Here is a 15,147-nt window from a genome sequence, read left to right on the forward strand (position 1 = left end):
ATGTCATATGAAGAGCGGTTAAGACAGTTACAACCAGCAGCTCCAGTATACAGGAGACATAGAGGAGACATGACTGAAGTCTCAAAGCTTGTACACACAATATGTGATTTCACAGCTGAGCCTGGTGTCTGTTTGTGGGATAATCGGTATGAGTTATGAGGGAACTCCTTAAAACTGGCCCCGTTAAAGTGTCCCTGTGAAAAGAGAAACAACTTCTCTACAGTTGGTGCTGTAAGAGCACGGAATGGACTTCCACAGCATGTGGTGCAGCTCCTGTGACGGATGGATGGACGGATGGATGGATGGATGGATGGACAGATGGATGGACGGATGGAAGGATGGATGGATGGGCGGATGGACGGACGGACGGATGGACGGACGGACGGACGGACGGACGGACGGACGGACGGACGGACGGATGGATGGACGGATGGATGGAGGGGGAGCCTCTTACAGCTCAGAGCAGCTCGTTTAGAAAAAAGAAGAAATGAACGGGAACTTGGTGTGAAATTCAGAACAGTGAACGTGAAATAGTTCATTTTAATCTCCGTAACGTCCGCTTCTCCATCATCCCCCCCTCCCCTCCCCTCCCCCCAAACAGCATGACGCGGGTCCGACATGAACTCGACAACAGAGCGGTCCCCACTGCTGTGCTGAACCCTCACACGTCGCCGGGCTACACGAGAAGAGTAACGTGTGCTACTTTCGTTACCCAGAGTAACGTTGTCAGTGCCGCGCAGGAGCGTGTCAGTCGGCCCTCTCACGAGGAGGAACTACTTTCTCTCAACCGCAGACGCCCGTCTGATTCGGCTGATCTGCGGAGGAATAAGGTGCGCTGCATAGCTGCACTTATGCGAAAGAATACGGACATTCTGCGGGTGAGAGAAAGTAGTTCGTGCCTCATGACGGCAGGATACAGCGGTGGCAATATTCAAAACAGCGCACACCCACAGGGACTTATCTCTTAGCTGAGCCGTGTCTTAAGGGGCTAACATGTGTTTGGTCCGCGTCCCATTCCCCAACTTCCGCTCTGGCCAGCCACTCCTGCTGAACCTCCAGCCACTGGGAGCGCACTCCTGCTGAACCTCCAGCCACTGGCAGCGCACTCCTGCTGAACCTCCAGCCACTGGGAGCGCACTCCTGCGGAACCTCCAGCCACTGGGAGCGCACTCCTGCGGAACCTCCAGCCACTGGCAGCGCACTCCTGCTGAACCTCCAGCCACTGGGAGCGCACTCCTGCTGAACCTCCAGCCACTGGGAGCGCACTCCTGCTGAACCTCCAGCCACTGGGAGCGCACTCCTGCTGAACCTCCAGCCACTGGCAGCGCACTCCTGCTGAACCTCCAGCCACTGGGAGCGCACTCCTGCTGAACCTCCAGCCACTGGCAGCGCACTCCTGCTGAACCTCCAGCCACTGGCAGCGCACTCCTGCTGAACCTCCAGCCACTGGCAGCGCACTCCTGCTGAACCTCCAGCCACTGGCAGCGCACTCCTGCTGAACCTCCAGCCACTGGGAGCGAACTCCTGCTGAACCTCCAGCCACTGGGAGCGAACTCCTGCTGAACCTCCAGCCACTGGGAGCGAACTCCTGCTGAACCTCCAGCCACTGGCAGCGCACTCCTGCTGAACCTCCAGCCACTGGGAGCGAACTCCTGCTGAACCTCCAGCCACTGGGAGCGCACAGACTCCCATCTACTGCAGGCGCTGCACTGCCTATCCACAAGTACCTCACATAAGTACCTCAAAGTACATCGTATAAGTACCTCACATAAGTACCTCATATAAGTACCTCGTATAAGTACCTCACATAAGTACCTCATATAAGTACCTCACATAAGTAGCTCATATAAGTAGCTCGTATAAGTACCTCATATAAGTACCTTACATAAGTAGCTCGTATAAGTAGCTCGTATGAGCAGCTCCAATGAGCAGCTTGTATGAGCAGCTCGTATAAGTACCTCGTATGAGCAGCTCGTATGAGCAGCTCGTATAAGTACCTCGTATGAGCAGCTCGTATGAGCAGCTCGTATAAGTAGCTCGTATGAGCAGCTCGTATAAGTACCTCGTATGAGCAGCTCGTATAAGCAGCTCGTATGAGCAGCTCGTATAAGTACCTCGTATAAGTAGCTCGTATGAGCAGCTCGTATAAGTACCTCGTATAAGTAGCTCGTATGAGTACCTCGTATGAGCACCTCGTATAAGTAGCTCGTATGAGCACCTCGTATGAGTAGCTCGTATGAGTACCTCGTATGAGTAGCTCATATGAGCAGCTCGTATGAGCACCTTGTATGAGTACCTCGTATGAGCAGCTCGTATGAGTAGCTCGTATAAGTACCTCGTATGAGCAGCTCGTATAAGTACCTCGTATGAGCAGCTTGTATGAGTAGCTCGTATGAGTAGCTCGTATGAGTACCTCATATGAGCAGCTCGTATGAGTAGCTCGTATAAGCAGCTCGTATGAGCAGCTCGTATAAGTACCTCGTATGAGCAGCTCGTATAAGCAGCTCGTATAAGCAGCTCGTATGAGTACCTCGTATGAGCAGCTCGTATGAGCAGCTCGTATGAGCAGCTCGTATAAGTACCTCGTATGAGTAGCTCGTATGAGCAGCTCGTATGAGTACCTCGTATGAGCAGCTCGTATAAGTACCTCGTATTAGCTCGTATAAGCAGCTCGTATGAGTACCTCGTATGAGCAGCTCGTATGAGTACCTCGTATGAGCAGCTCGTATGAGCAGCTCGTATGAGTACCTCGTATGAGCAGCTCGTATGAGTACCTCGTATGAGTAGCTCGTATGAGTACCTCGTATGAGCAGCTCGTATGAGCAGCTCGTATGAGTACCTCGTATGAGCAGCTCGTATGAGTACCTCGTATGAGTACCTCGTATGAGCAGCTCGTATGAGTACCTCGTATGAGTACCTCGTATGAGCAGCTCGTATGAGCAGCTCGTATGAGTACCTCGTATGAGCAGCTCGTATGAGTACCTCGTATGAGCAGCTCGTATGAGTAGCTCGTATGAGCAGCTCGTATGAGCAGCTCGTATGAGCCCACCTGGAGGAACCCCAGCTATCCCTTTAAAGATAAGAGGCAGGCAACATGATGACACTCATGTACAGTTTTCATTTTTCTATTCAGTTCAGTCAAAGCCTGCTGGAGCACTTTCACCCGTTTATGTGGAGTTCTTTTAATATTATAATTATTCAGTTTGATTAGTGTACTTCCTGCTGTCCATGCAGTTTAATTCATTCCATTTTTATGTTTTGGAAGATATTTATTTTTAACTAGAAAGGAATTCCGCTCAGACTGTTATCTAGATTGTTAACTGGTTTGCCAGCTGCACAGTAGCAGAGAGGAAAGTGCTCCAGAGGGTCATCACCACCGCCCAGAAGACCATGGGATGCCTGGAAGACCTATACAGTTCCCGCTGCCTCAAAAAAGCCCATGGCATCCTCAAGGACCCATCCCACCCAGGACACCACCTGTTTGAACCGCTGCCCTCGGGCAGACGTTACAGGACAATAAGAGCTGGGACAAACAGACTAAAGAACAGCTTCTGTCCCCGAGCCATAACTGCACTAAATGCTGCTGAGTCTCGACTCCTCACTTCTGTGCAACATGTTGGTGTCCAGTAGAATGTAGACATGAATGTGTGTTTTATGTTTTTAATCCTTTTTATACTGATCTTTGCACTGATAAGGACTGCACTTTCTAATTTCGTTGTACTTGTACAATGACAAATAAAGTTCTATTCTATTCTGTTCTGTTCTGTTCTGTTCTGTTCTAGTGCCTTGAACATCATGCACTTTATTTTCAACTTTTCCTGTTTTACACAAAATTCAATCAAACGTGTTCATGTAAAGGCGGCCTTGTGTTGGGTTTGTGTTGCTGTAAATTTCGGCACAAATTTTTTTGCATTTACTGCAACTGAATATCGGCCCAAATATCGGCCATGTGCCTCCAAAACTTACCAATAGTCGGTATTGGTATCGGTATCGATCCTGAAAAAACCAGTTAGGTCGATTCCTACTTTATATACTGTCTTAGGTGTAAAACAACATCCATCTATCTATCTATCTATCTATCTATCTATCTATCTACCTACCTACCTATCCATCTATCTACCTGTCTATCGATCTACCTGTCTGTCTATCTATCTATCTATCTATCTATCTATCTATCTATCTATCTATCTATCTATCTATCTATCTATATCTATCGGTCGGTCGGTCGGTCTGTCTGTCGATGAGATCGATTAGTCTCTCTTGTCTGTCTGTCTGTCTGTCTTTCTGAGGCAATCAGCTCTGCAGGTCAAACGGTTCCCCCTCTGTCTGAGCAGAGCAGCAAGACCCATAGCAAAAGACAATAAAGGAGTAAAGGAAGAAACAGAGACAGACAGACGGACGGACGGACGGACAGACAGACAGACAGACAGGAGTGGTGTTGGACTCACGCTGGCTCTCTGTGTAGGTGGAGGAGGTTGTGGTCGGCCTTCAGAGGAAAGCAGCGTGCCTTCATGCGAGCTCTGTCCAGCAGCCGCCGGGCTTTCTCATGACACACACTCAGCGGAAACTCCTCGGCTGAAACAAAGACCCTGCAACACGCACGCACACACACACACACACACAAACACACACACACACACGCACACACACACACACACACACACACACACACACAGGGGCGGGGTTAGAGGCGAGGTAATAGAAGGAAGAGCGGCTGACAGAGGACGGATTAAACAGAACAGTCTGTCTGCTCTAATTAGACTGATGAAGTCTGTGTGTGTGTGCGTGTGCGCGCGTGTGTGTGTGTGTGTGTGTGCGCGCGCGCGCGTGTGTGCGTGTGTGTGTGTGTGCGTGGGCAGACACTTGTCAGGTTGTTTCAAACTAATTCTCCGACCTGATGTCCACTGAGGTGGACACAGAGCTGGCGTGCTGCTCATGTTAGTGATCCCTGCAGAAACAAAGAACCACATATGAAGCTGTACACACAGCCGGGTTCTGCTGATCCCGGACGGGACTGCCTGCATGTCTGCCTGTTTCTGTCTGTCTCTCTCTGTCAATCTTTCTGTCTGTCTCTGTCTGCCTGTCTCTATCAATCTGTCAGTGTATGTCTGTCTGTCTCTGTCAATGTGTCTGTCTGTCTCGCTCTGTCTGTTTGTCTGTCTGTCTCTGTTTCTCTCTGTCAATCTGCCTGTCTGCCTGTCTGTGTGTTCAGGATAAAAAAGTACTTGTAGTAAGTACCACGCTCCTCTTGTCCACAAGCAGAGCAGCTCTGACGTGACCACTGGGAGGCACCACCACAATTGAACCACAATGAGCAGATCCATCTTCAGTCTCCACTGACTGAAGATGTCACTCAGATGAGTGATGAAACGTTTCTCTTGATAAACATTGTGTCCAGATGAACTAATTCCACTTTCTGTGATTTTCTTACCTGGATTCTTGAGCATGCCTACAGATATCTATATGAACCTTTTCAATCGGCTTTCATGGCCTGGCACGCCACTGAAACTGCTCTGACCACAGTGGTAAATGATCTTCTACTACCTATGGACTCTGATTCCACCTCTGTGCTTCTACTACTGGACCTCAGTGCAGCCTTTGACACCATTGATCATGGTGTACTGTTAGACAGATTAAACTGTAATTTTAGTGTCTCTGGCTTCGCTCTCTCTTGGCTTAAGTCCTACTTATATGGAAGAACACATTGTGTCTGCTATAATAATATTATATTGAAATTCTCTGACGTTAAATATGGTGTACCCCAGGGCTTGGTTCTTGGCCCTCTATGTTTCTCTCTATATTTTACCTCTTGGCCAAATTATACGCAGTTATGGAATAAATTTCCATTGCTATGCTGATGATACTCAGCTGTATGTGCCTATAAGGGCTGATGATCATACTCAAATCACTAACTTAGAGGCCTGCTTGGCTACTGTGAAAAACTGGATGTCACTTAACTTTCTGCTTTTAAATTCAGATAAAACCGAGATGCTGGTCATTGGCCCTGCTAGACACAGACACCAATTTGATCAAGTAACAATAACAATCGACAACTCTGTGGTTTCACAAAGTGTGGCAGCCAAAAATCTTGGTGTTACGTTTGATCCCAGCCTTTCCTTTGATAAGCACATTAAAGAAATCACCAAGACTGCCTTTTTTCACTTACGTAACATAGCTAAAATTCAGTCTTTTCTCTCCATGGCTGATGCAGAGACTCTAATACATGCATTTGTTTCATCCAGACTTGATTACTGTAATGTTCTGTTCTCAGGTCTGCCACATTCTAGTACTAAAAGTCTTCAGATGGTTCAGAATGCTGCTGCTAGAATCCTAACTAAAACTAGGAAATTTGACCGTATTACACCAATTCTTGCCTCCCTTCATTGGCTTCCTATCCATGTTAGATCAGAATACAAGGTGCTTCTGCTGACTTATAAAATCCTAAATGGGCTTGCCCCATCCTACCTGTCTGATCTCCTTAAACCTTACATGCCATCTCGAGCTCTTTGCTCTCAAAATACAGGGCTCCTGTGTGTACCCCAAGTTAAAAAGAAGTCAGCTGGTGGCAGCAGGGCCTTTTCCTATCGGGCTCCATTGTTGTGGAATAACCTGCCTGCTGCCATCAGACAATCAGAGTCTGTTGAGTCTTTAAATCCAAACTTAAAACTCATCTTTTTATATTAGCCTACAATTAGTTGCCTTTAAATTGAGTACCGCATGACCTGTACTGTGGAGCAGGTCCGTTTGTTTCTCAGTGAATTTACCAACCACTATTCTGCAGATGAGATTATAGATTATAGATTATAGAGTGATTATTACAAACTGTTCTCTTCTCTCACATGTCTTGTCTCTCTCTGAATGATGTCTCCTCCTTTCTCTTCTCCTGTGTGTGTCAATGGTGATATGTAAGTCTCTCCCATGTACACATATAGTCTTTAGTCCTCCTATATCTCCATGGGGGTGGTGGTCGCCACCTGGACACTGCTTGGCATTCTCCCCGTCACATTTTGTATATATCTTATATATCCGTATAATTTTATTATTCTGTTTCAATGTTATATCCTTCTCTAGTTCCGATGTGTGACTAATGTTTTTTGTTGTCTCTTCTCCGTGTGTATGAATGGTGTGATGTGAGTCTCCCCTGTGTGCATGTGTAGTCTGTCCTCCTGCCTGGTCTACATGCTGGTGGTAGTGGTGGTGGTCGGTCACGTGGCTGAGGATCTAGGCTGTTCCGGTGGCATCTGGACACTGCTTGGCATCCTCCTCATAATATTCTTCATATATTTTATAATTCCATTATAATTCTGTTATCCTCTTTCAATGTAGTATTCTGTAAATTGTGTTTTATTCTGTACACACAACATCCATTGCATATCTGTCCATCTTGGGAGAGAGAGCCCTCTGTTGCTTGGGTCTAAGGACAGGATGCTGTGTTGCTGTAAAGCCTCCTGAGGCAAATTTGTAATCTGTGATACTCTCCTGGATCGCCACCTTGCCGTGGTGAAGAAGCTTGTGTGTACCAATGATCCCAAGAGCTATGGTGTCTGGAGCTTGGCTCCTGGTAGGGTCACCCTAGGTGGATAGGTCAAAGGGGAGGTTTCAGATGAAGCATGGTCCATCAAAGACCTCAATGGTGGAACTGATGGAAGATGTCTCCAGGTCACAACGGCAGTGAAGGTGGATGAAGGCTGCAACAGAGGGTGGTCCCCAAACGTCTTGGTTCTCCATGACATTGGACTCTGGCCACCCCCTGCCAGGGACCATGTGGTGGCTGCAGGTGCATCAGCCACCCCATGTAAAAAGCTGTCACGTGCAGGCATCCTCTTAATTATGTGGCCACAGGATTGGCCTGTACGCCCACCTGAGAACCCAGACGGAGGATGGTAATACTCGACCCTGAATGACTGCCGATGATGATGATGAATTTGTGATATTGGGCTATACATATAAAATGTATTTGTTGCTCTCCCTGAGGTTTCTTCCTATTTTTTCTCCTTGTTAAGGTTCTTTTTTAAGGGAGTTGTTCCTTATCCGATGCCAGGGTCTGTGGACAAGATGTTGTGTTGCTGTAAAGCCCCCTGAGGCACATGTGTAGTTTGTGACATTGGGCTATACAAATAAAATGTCTTGACTTAGATTCCATACGTAACAGAACAAAGGTAGTGTTATAAAGTGTCTTCTCCATATGAACTAATAAAGGCCTATTGTTAACCGTTAACTGGTAGAAGACAAGTGGAAGAGAAACTCACTGAGCGTAGCAAAGTCTGTATACAGTAACTGGAGAAACGTCCCTGGTGAATTATGAGCTGAAAGATCAGGAGGAGACGAATCACCCAACTGTCACTGCTCCAACCCCTCTGCCAATCCGGGAGGGCTGCAGACTACCACATGCCTCCTCCAATACATGTTGAGTCACCAGCTGCTTCGTTTCACCTGACAATAAGGAGTCCCAGATGGTATCCGGATGTGGGCCACTTCAGGCAATGATGCGGCACTGATGGTCTTCTTCTGGCCCTGACAAAATGGATGTGAGCCTGAAGTGGCCCACATGTATAATAGCAAATATGGCCAAATATGCCAAATCACATGTGGGCCTTTTTTGGCAAAGATGCGGTGCTCTGGGCAACATGTGATCTGGATATGACCCTGAAGTGGCCCATGTGGTAAATGGTGAATATGGCCCAAATACCACAAAACAAATACGGGGCCACCTTTGGCAAATATGTGGCACATGCAGCATTGCTATGGCTTGGTTCTGGCCCAGATCTGGCAAAAAGCAGCGGACCGCCCAAGTGCCATCATTCCACACAATATGTGGGCCGGATGAAAGTGTCGAGTGTGGGACGGGTCCGGGCCACAGCAGTTTGCTATCTGGGGTTTCACCAAGGGGACGTAGCGTGTGGGAGGATCAGGCTATTCCCACCAGTTCCCCCTCCCCCATTTTCATCATCATCAAAGTGAGTCAGTTAGATGATGATGACACGTGTATGTCAGGAAACTTTGTGTCCAGATGACCTGAATCAACTGTCTGTGGTTTCCTTACCTGGACTACTGAGCAGCACCAAGACAGTGTGCTGTAGTGTGTAGTGTATAGTGTGTAGTGTGTAGTGTGTAGTGTATAGTGTGTAGTGTGTAGTGTGTCATCATGACAGTGTGGTGTAAACATGTAGTGTGTAGTGTGTAGTGTGTCATCATGACAGTGTGGTGTAAACATGTAGTGTGTAGTGTGTAGTGTGTCATCAAGATAGTGTGGTGTAAACATGTAGTGTGTAGTGCGTCATCAAGACAGTGTGGTGTAAACATGTAGTGTGTAGTGTGTAGTGTGTCATCAAGACAGTGTGGTGTAAACATGTAGTGTGTAGTGTGTAGTGTGTCATCAAGACAGTGTGGTGTAAACATGTAGTGTGTAGTGCGTCATCAAGACAGTGTGGTGTAAACATGTAGTGTGTAGTGTGTAGTGTGTCATCAAGACAGTGTGGTGTAAACTTGTAGTGTATAGTGTGTAGTGTGTCATCAAGACAGTGTGGTGTAAACATGTAGTGTATAGTGTGTAGTGTGTAGTGTGTCATCAAGACAGTATGGTGTAAACATGTAGTGTGTAGTGTGTAGTGTGTCATCAAGATAGTGTGGTGTAAACATGTAGTGTGTAGTGTGTCATCAAGACAGTGTGGTGTAAACTTGTAGTGTATAGTGTGTAGTGTGTCATCAAGACAGTGTGGTGTAAACATGTAGTGTGTAGTGTGTAGTGTGTCATCAAGACAGTGTGGTGTAAACATGTAGTGTGTAGTGTGTAGTGTGTCATCAAGATAGTGTGGTGTAAACATGTAGTGTGTAGTGTGTCATCAAGACAGTGTGGTGTAAACTTGTAGTGTATAGTGTGTAGTGTGTCATCAAGACAGTGTGGTGTAAACATGTAGTGTGTAGTGTGTAGTGTGTCATCAAGACAGTGTGGTGTAAACATGTAGTGTGTAGTGTGTAGTGTGTCATCAAGACAGTGTGGTGTAAACATGTAGTGTGTAGTGTGTAGTGTGTCATCAAGACAGTGTGGTGTAAACATGTAGTGTGTAGTGTGTCATCAAGACAGTGTGGTGTAAACATGTAGTGTGTAGTGTGTCATCAAGACAGTGTGGTGTAAACATGTAGTGTGTAGTGTGTAGTGCGTCATCAAGATAGTGTGGTGTAAACATGTAGTGTGTAGTGTGTAGTGCGTCATCAAGATAGTGTGGTGTAAACATGTAGTGTGTAGTGTGTCATCATGACAGTGTGGTGTAAACATGTAGTGTGTAGTGTGTAGTGCGTCATCAAGACAGTGTGGTGTAAACATGTAGTGTGTAGTGTGTAGTGCGTCATCAAGATAGTGTGGTGTAAACATGTAGTGTGTAGTGCGTCATCAAGATAGTGTGGTGTAAACATGTAGTGTGTAGTGTGTCATCAAGACAGTGTGGTGTAAACATGTAGTGTATAGTGTGTAGTGTGTAGTGTGTCATCAAGACAGTGTGGTGTAAACATGTAGTGTGTAGTGTGTAGTGTGTCATCAAGACAGTGTGGTGTAAACATGTAGTGTGTAGTGTGTAGTGCGTCATCAAGACAGTGTGGTGTAAACATGTAGTGTGTAGTGTGTAGTGTGTAGTGTGTCATCAAGACAGTGTGGTGTAAACACGTAGTGTATAGTGTGTAGTGTGTAGTGTGTCATCAAGACAGTGTGGTGTAAACATGTAGTGTGTAGTGTGTAGTGTGTCATCAAGACAGTGTGTAAACATGTAGTGTGTAGTGTGTAGTGTGTAGTGTGTCATCAAGACAGTGTGGTGTAAACATGTAGTGTGTAGTGTGTAGTGTGTCATCAAGACAGTGTGGTGTAAACATGTAGTGTGTAGTGTGTAGTGCGTCATCAAGACAGTGTGGTGTAAACATGTAGTGTGTAGTGTGTAGTGTGTAGTGTGTCATCAAGACAGTGTGGTGTAAACACGTAGTGTATAGTGTGTAGTGTGTAGTGTGTCATCAAGACAGTGTGGTGTAAACATGTAGTGTGTAGTGTGTAGTGTGTCATCAAGACAGTGTGTAAACATGTAGTGTATAGTGTGTAGTGTGTAGTGTGTCATCAAGACAGTGTGGTGTAAACATGTAGTGTGTAGTGTGTAGTGTGTCATCAAGACAGTGTGGTGTAAACATGTAGTGTGTAGTGTGTAGTGTGTCATCATGACAGTGTGGTGTAAACATGTAGTGTGTAGTGTGTAGTGTGTCATCATGACAGTGTGGTGTAAACATGTAGTGTGTAGTGTGTAGTGTGTAGTGTGTCATCATGACAGTGTGGTGTAAACATGTAGTGTGTAGTGTGTAGTGTGTCATCATGACAGTGTGGTGTAAACATGTAGTGTGTAGTGTGTAGTGTGTAGTGTGTCATCATGACAGTGTGGTGTAAACATGTAGTGTGTAGTGTGTCATCATGACAGTGTGGTGTAAACATGTAGTGTGTAGTGTGTAGTGCGTCATCAAGACAGTGTGGTGTAAACATGTAGTGTGTAGTGTGTAGTGTGTAGTGTGTCATCATGACAGTGTGGTGTAAACATGTAGTGTGTAGTGTGTCATCATGACAGTGTGGTGTAAACATGTAGTGTGTAGTGTGTATTGCGTCATCAAGACAGTGTGGTGTAAACATGTAGTGTGTAGTCTGTAGTGTGTAGTGTGTCATCAAGACAGTGTGGTGTAAACATGTAGTGTGTAGTGTGTAGTGTGTCATCAAGACATTGTGGTGTAAACATGTAGTGTGTAGTGTGTAGTGTGTCATCAAGACAGTGTGGTGTAAACATGTAGTGTGTAGTGTGTAGTGTGTCATCATGACAGTGTGGTGTAAACATGTAGTGTGTAGTGTGTAGTGCGTCATCAAGACAGTGTGGTGTAAACATGTAGTGTGTAGTGTGTAGTGTGTCATCAAGACAGTGTGGTGTAAACATGTAGTGTGTAGTGTGTAGTGTGTCATCAAGACAGTGTGGTGTAAACATGTAGTGTGTAGTGTGTAGTGTGTCATCAAGACAGTGTGGTGTAAACATGTAGTGTGTAGTGTGTAGTGCGTCATCAAGACAGTGTGGTGTAAACATGTAGTGTGTAGTGTGTAGTGTGTAGTGTGTAGTGTGTAGTGTGTCATCAAGACAGTGTGGTGTAAACATGTAGTGTATAGTGTGTAGTGTGTAGTGTGTCATCAAGATAGTGTGGTGTAAACATGTAGTGTGTAGTGTGTAGTGCGTCATGAAGACAGTGTGGTGTAAACATGTAGTGTGTAGTGTGTCATCAAGACAGTGTGGTGTAAACATGTAGTGTGTAGTGTGTAGTGTGTAGTGCGTCATCAAGATAGTGTGGTGTAAACATGTAGTGTGTAGTGTATTGTGTGTAGTGTGTAGTGTGTCATCAAGACAGTGTGGTGTAAACATGTAGTGTGTAGTGTGTCATCAAGATAGTGTGGTGTAAACATGTAGTGTGTAGTGTGTCATCAAGACAGTGTGGTGTAAACATGTAGTGTGTAGTGTGTCATCATGACAGTGTGGTGTAAACATGTAGTGTGTAGTGTGTAGTGTGTAGTGTGTCATCAAGACAGTGTGGTGTAAACATGTAGTGTGTAGTGTGTAGTGTGTAGTGTGTCATCAAGACAGTGTGGTGTAAACATGTAGTGTGTAGTGTGTAGTGTGTCATCAAGACAGTGTGGTGTAAACATGTAGTGTGTAGTGTGTCATCAAGACAGTGTGGTGTAAACATGTAGTGTGTAGTGTGTAGTGTGTCATCAAGACAGTGTGGTGTAAACATGTAGTGTGTAGTGTGTAGTGTGTCATCAAGATAGTGTGGTGTAAACATGTAGTGTGTAGTGTGTAGTGTGTCATCAAGACAGTGTGGTGTAAACATGTAGTGTGTAGTGTGTAGTGTGTCATCAAGACAGTGTTGTGTAAACATGTAGTGTGTAGTGTGTAGTGTGTCATCGAGACAGTGTTGTGTAAACATGTAGTGTGTAGTGTGTAGTGTGTCATCGAGACAGTGTTGTGTAAACATGTAGTGTGTAGTGTGTAGTGTGTCATCGAGACAGTGTTGTGTAAACATGTAGTGTGTAGTGCGTCATCAAGACAGTGTGGTGTAAACATGTAGTGTGTAGTGTGTAGTGTATAGTGTGTAGTGTGTCATCAAGACAGTGTGGTGTAAACATGTAGTGTGTAGTGTGTAGTGTATAGTGTGTAGTGTGTCATCAAGACAGTGTGGTGTAAACATGTAGTGTGTAGTGTATTGTGTGTAGTGTGTAGTGTGTAGTGTGTCATCGAGACAGTGTGGTGTAAACATGTAGTGTGTAGTGTGTAGTGTATAGTGTGTAGTGTGTCATCAAGACATTGTGGTGTAAACATGTAGTGTGTAGTGTGCAGTGTGTCATCAAGACATTGTGGTGTAAACATGTAGTGTGTAGTGTGTAGTGTGTCATCAAGACAGTGTGGTGTAAACATGTAGTGTGTAGTGTGTAGTGTGTAGTGTGTCATCAAGACAGTGTGGTGTAAACATGTAGTGTGTAGTGTGTAGTGCGTCATCAAGACAGTGTGGTGTAAACATGTAGTGTGTAGTGTGTAGTGTGTAGTGTGTCATCAAGACAGTGTGGTGTAAACACGTAGTGTATAGTTTGTAGTGTGTAGTGTGTCATCAAGACAGTGTGGTGTAAACATGTAGTGTGTAGTGTGTAGTGTGTCATCAAGACAGTGTGTAAACATGTAGTGTGTAGTGTGTAGTGTGTAGTGTGTCATCAAGACAGTGTGGTGTAAACATGTAGTGTGTAGTGTGTAGTGTGTCATCAAGACAGTGTGGTGTAAACATGTAGTGTGTAGTGTGTAGTGTGTAGTGTGTAGTGTGTAGTGTGTCATCGAGACAGTGTGGTGTAAACATGTAGTGTGTAGTGTGTAGTGTATAGTGTGTAGTGTGTCATCAAGACATTGTGGTGTAAACATGTAGTGTGTAGTGTGCAGTGTGTCATCAAGACATTGTGGTGTAAACATGTAGTGTGTAGTGTGTAGTGTGTCATCAAGACAGTGTGGTGTAAACATGTAGTGTGTAGTGTGTAGTGTGTAGTGTGTCATCAAGACAGTGTGGTGTAAACATGTAGTGTGTAGTGTGTAGTGCGTCATCAAGACAGTGTGGTGTAAACATGTAGTGTGTAGTGTGTAGTGTGTAGTGTGTCATCAAGACAGTGTGGTGTAAACACGTAGTGTATAGTGTGTAGTGTGTAGTGTGTCATCAAGACAGTGTGGTGTAAACATGTAGTGTGTAGTGTGTAGTGTGTCATCAAGACAGTGTGTAAACATGTAGTGTGTAGTGTGTAGTGTGTAGTGTGTCATCAAGACAGTGTGGTGTAAACATGTAGTGTGTAGTGTGTAGTGTGTCATCAAGATAGTGTGGTGTAAACATGTAGTGTGTAGTGTGTAGTGCGTCATCAAGACAGTGTGGTGTAAACATGTAGTGTGTAGTGTGTAGTGTGTAGTGTGTCATCAAGACAGTGTGGTGTAAACACGTAGTGTATAGTGTGTAGTGTGTAGTGTGTCATCAAGACAGTGTGGTGTAAACATGTAGTGTGTAGTGTGTAGTGTGTCATCAAGACAGTGTGTAAACATGTAGTGTATAGTGTGTAGTGTGTAGTGTGTCATCAAGACAGTGTGGTGTAAACATGTAGTGTGTAGTGTGTAGTGTGTCATCAAGACAGTGTGGTGTAAACATGTAGTGTGTAGTGTGTAGTGTGTCATCATGACAGTGTGGTGTAAACATGTAGTGTGTAGTGTGTAGTGTGTCATCATGACAGTGTGGTGTAAACATGTAGTGTGTAGTGTGTAGTGTGTAGTGTGTCATCATGACAGTGTGGTGTAAACATGTAGTGTGTAGTGTGTAGTGTGTCATCATGACAGTGTGGTGTAAACATGTAGTGTGTAGTGTGTAGTGTGTAGTGTGTCATCATGACAGTGTGGTGTAAACATGTAGTGTGTAGTGTGTCATCATGACAGTGTGGTGTAAACATGTAGTGTGTAGTGTGTAGTGCGTCATCAAGACAGTGTGGTGTAAACATGTAGTGTGTAGTGTGTAGTGTGTAGTGTGTCATCATGACAGTGTGGTGTAAACATGTAGTGTGTAGTGTGTCAT

General features: G+C 45.2%; 1 protein-coding gene across 4 annotated transcripts in view; it reads right to left on the bottom strand.

Moving 5' to 3' along the window:
• The window catches only part of si:dkey-121a11.3 (uncharacterized protein KIAA1614), a 78,365-nt gene that overhangs the window by 39,963 nt on the left and 23,255 nt on the right, over positions 1-15,147 (bottom strand). For all 4 annotated transcript variants that reach the window (XM_056276498.1, XM_056276497.1, XM_056276496.1 and 1 more), the window contains one exon: positions 4,449-4,589. In XM_056276498.1, coding sequence (XP_056132473.1) covers positions 4,449-4,589 — 141 coding nt within the window. The remainder of the gene's footprint in view (positions 1-4,448; positions 4,590-15,147) is intronic.

This window comes from Lampris incognitus, chromosome 3, assembly GCF_029633865.1.
Source record: "Lampris incognitus isolate fLamInc1 chromosome 3, fLamInc1.hap2, whole genome shotgun sequence".
NCBI lineage: Eukaryota > Metazoa > Chordata > Actinopteri > Lampriformes > Lampridae > Lampris > Lampris incognitus.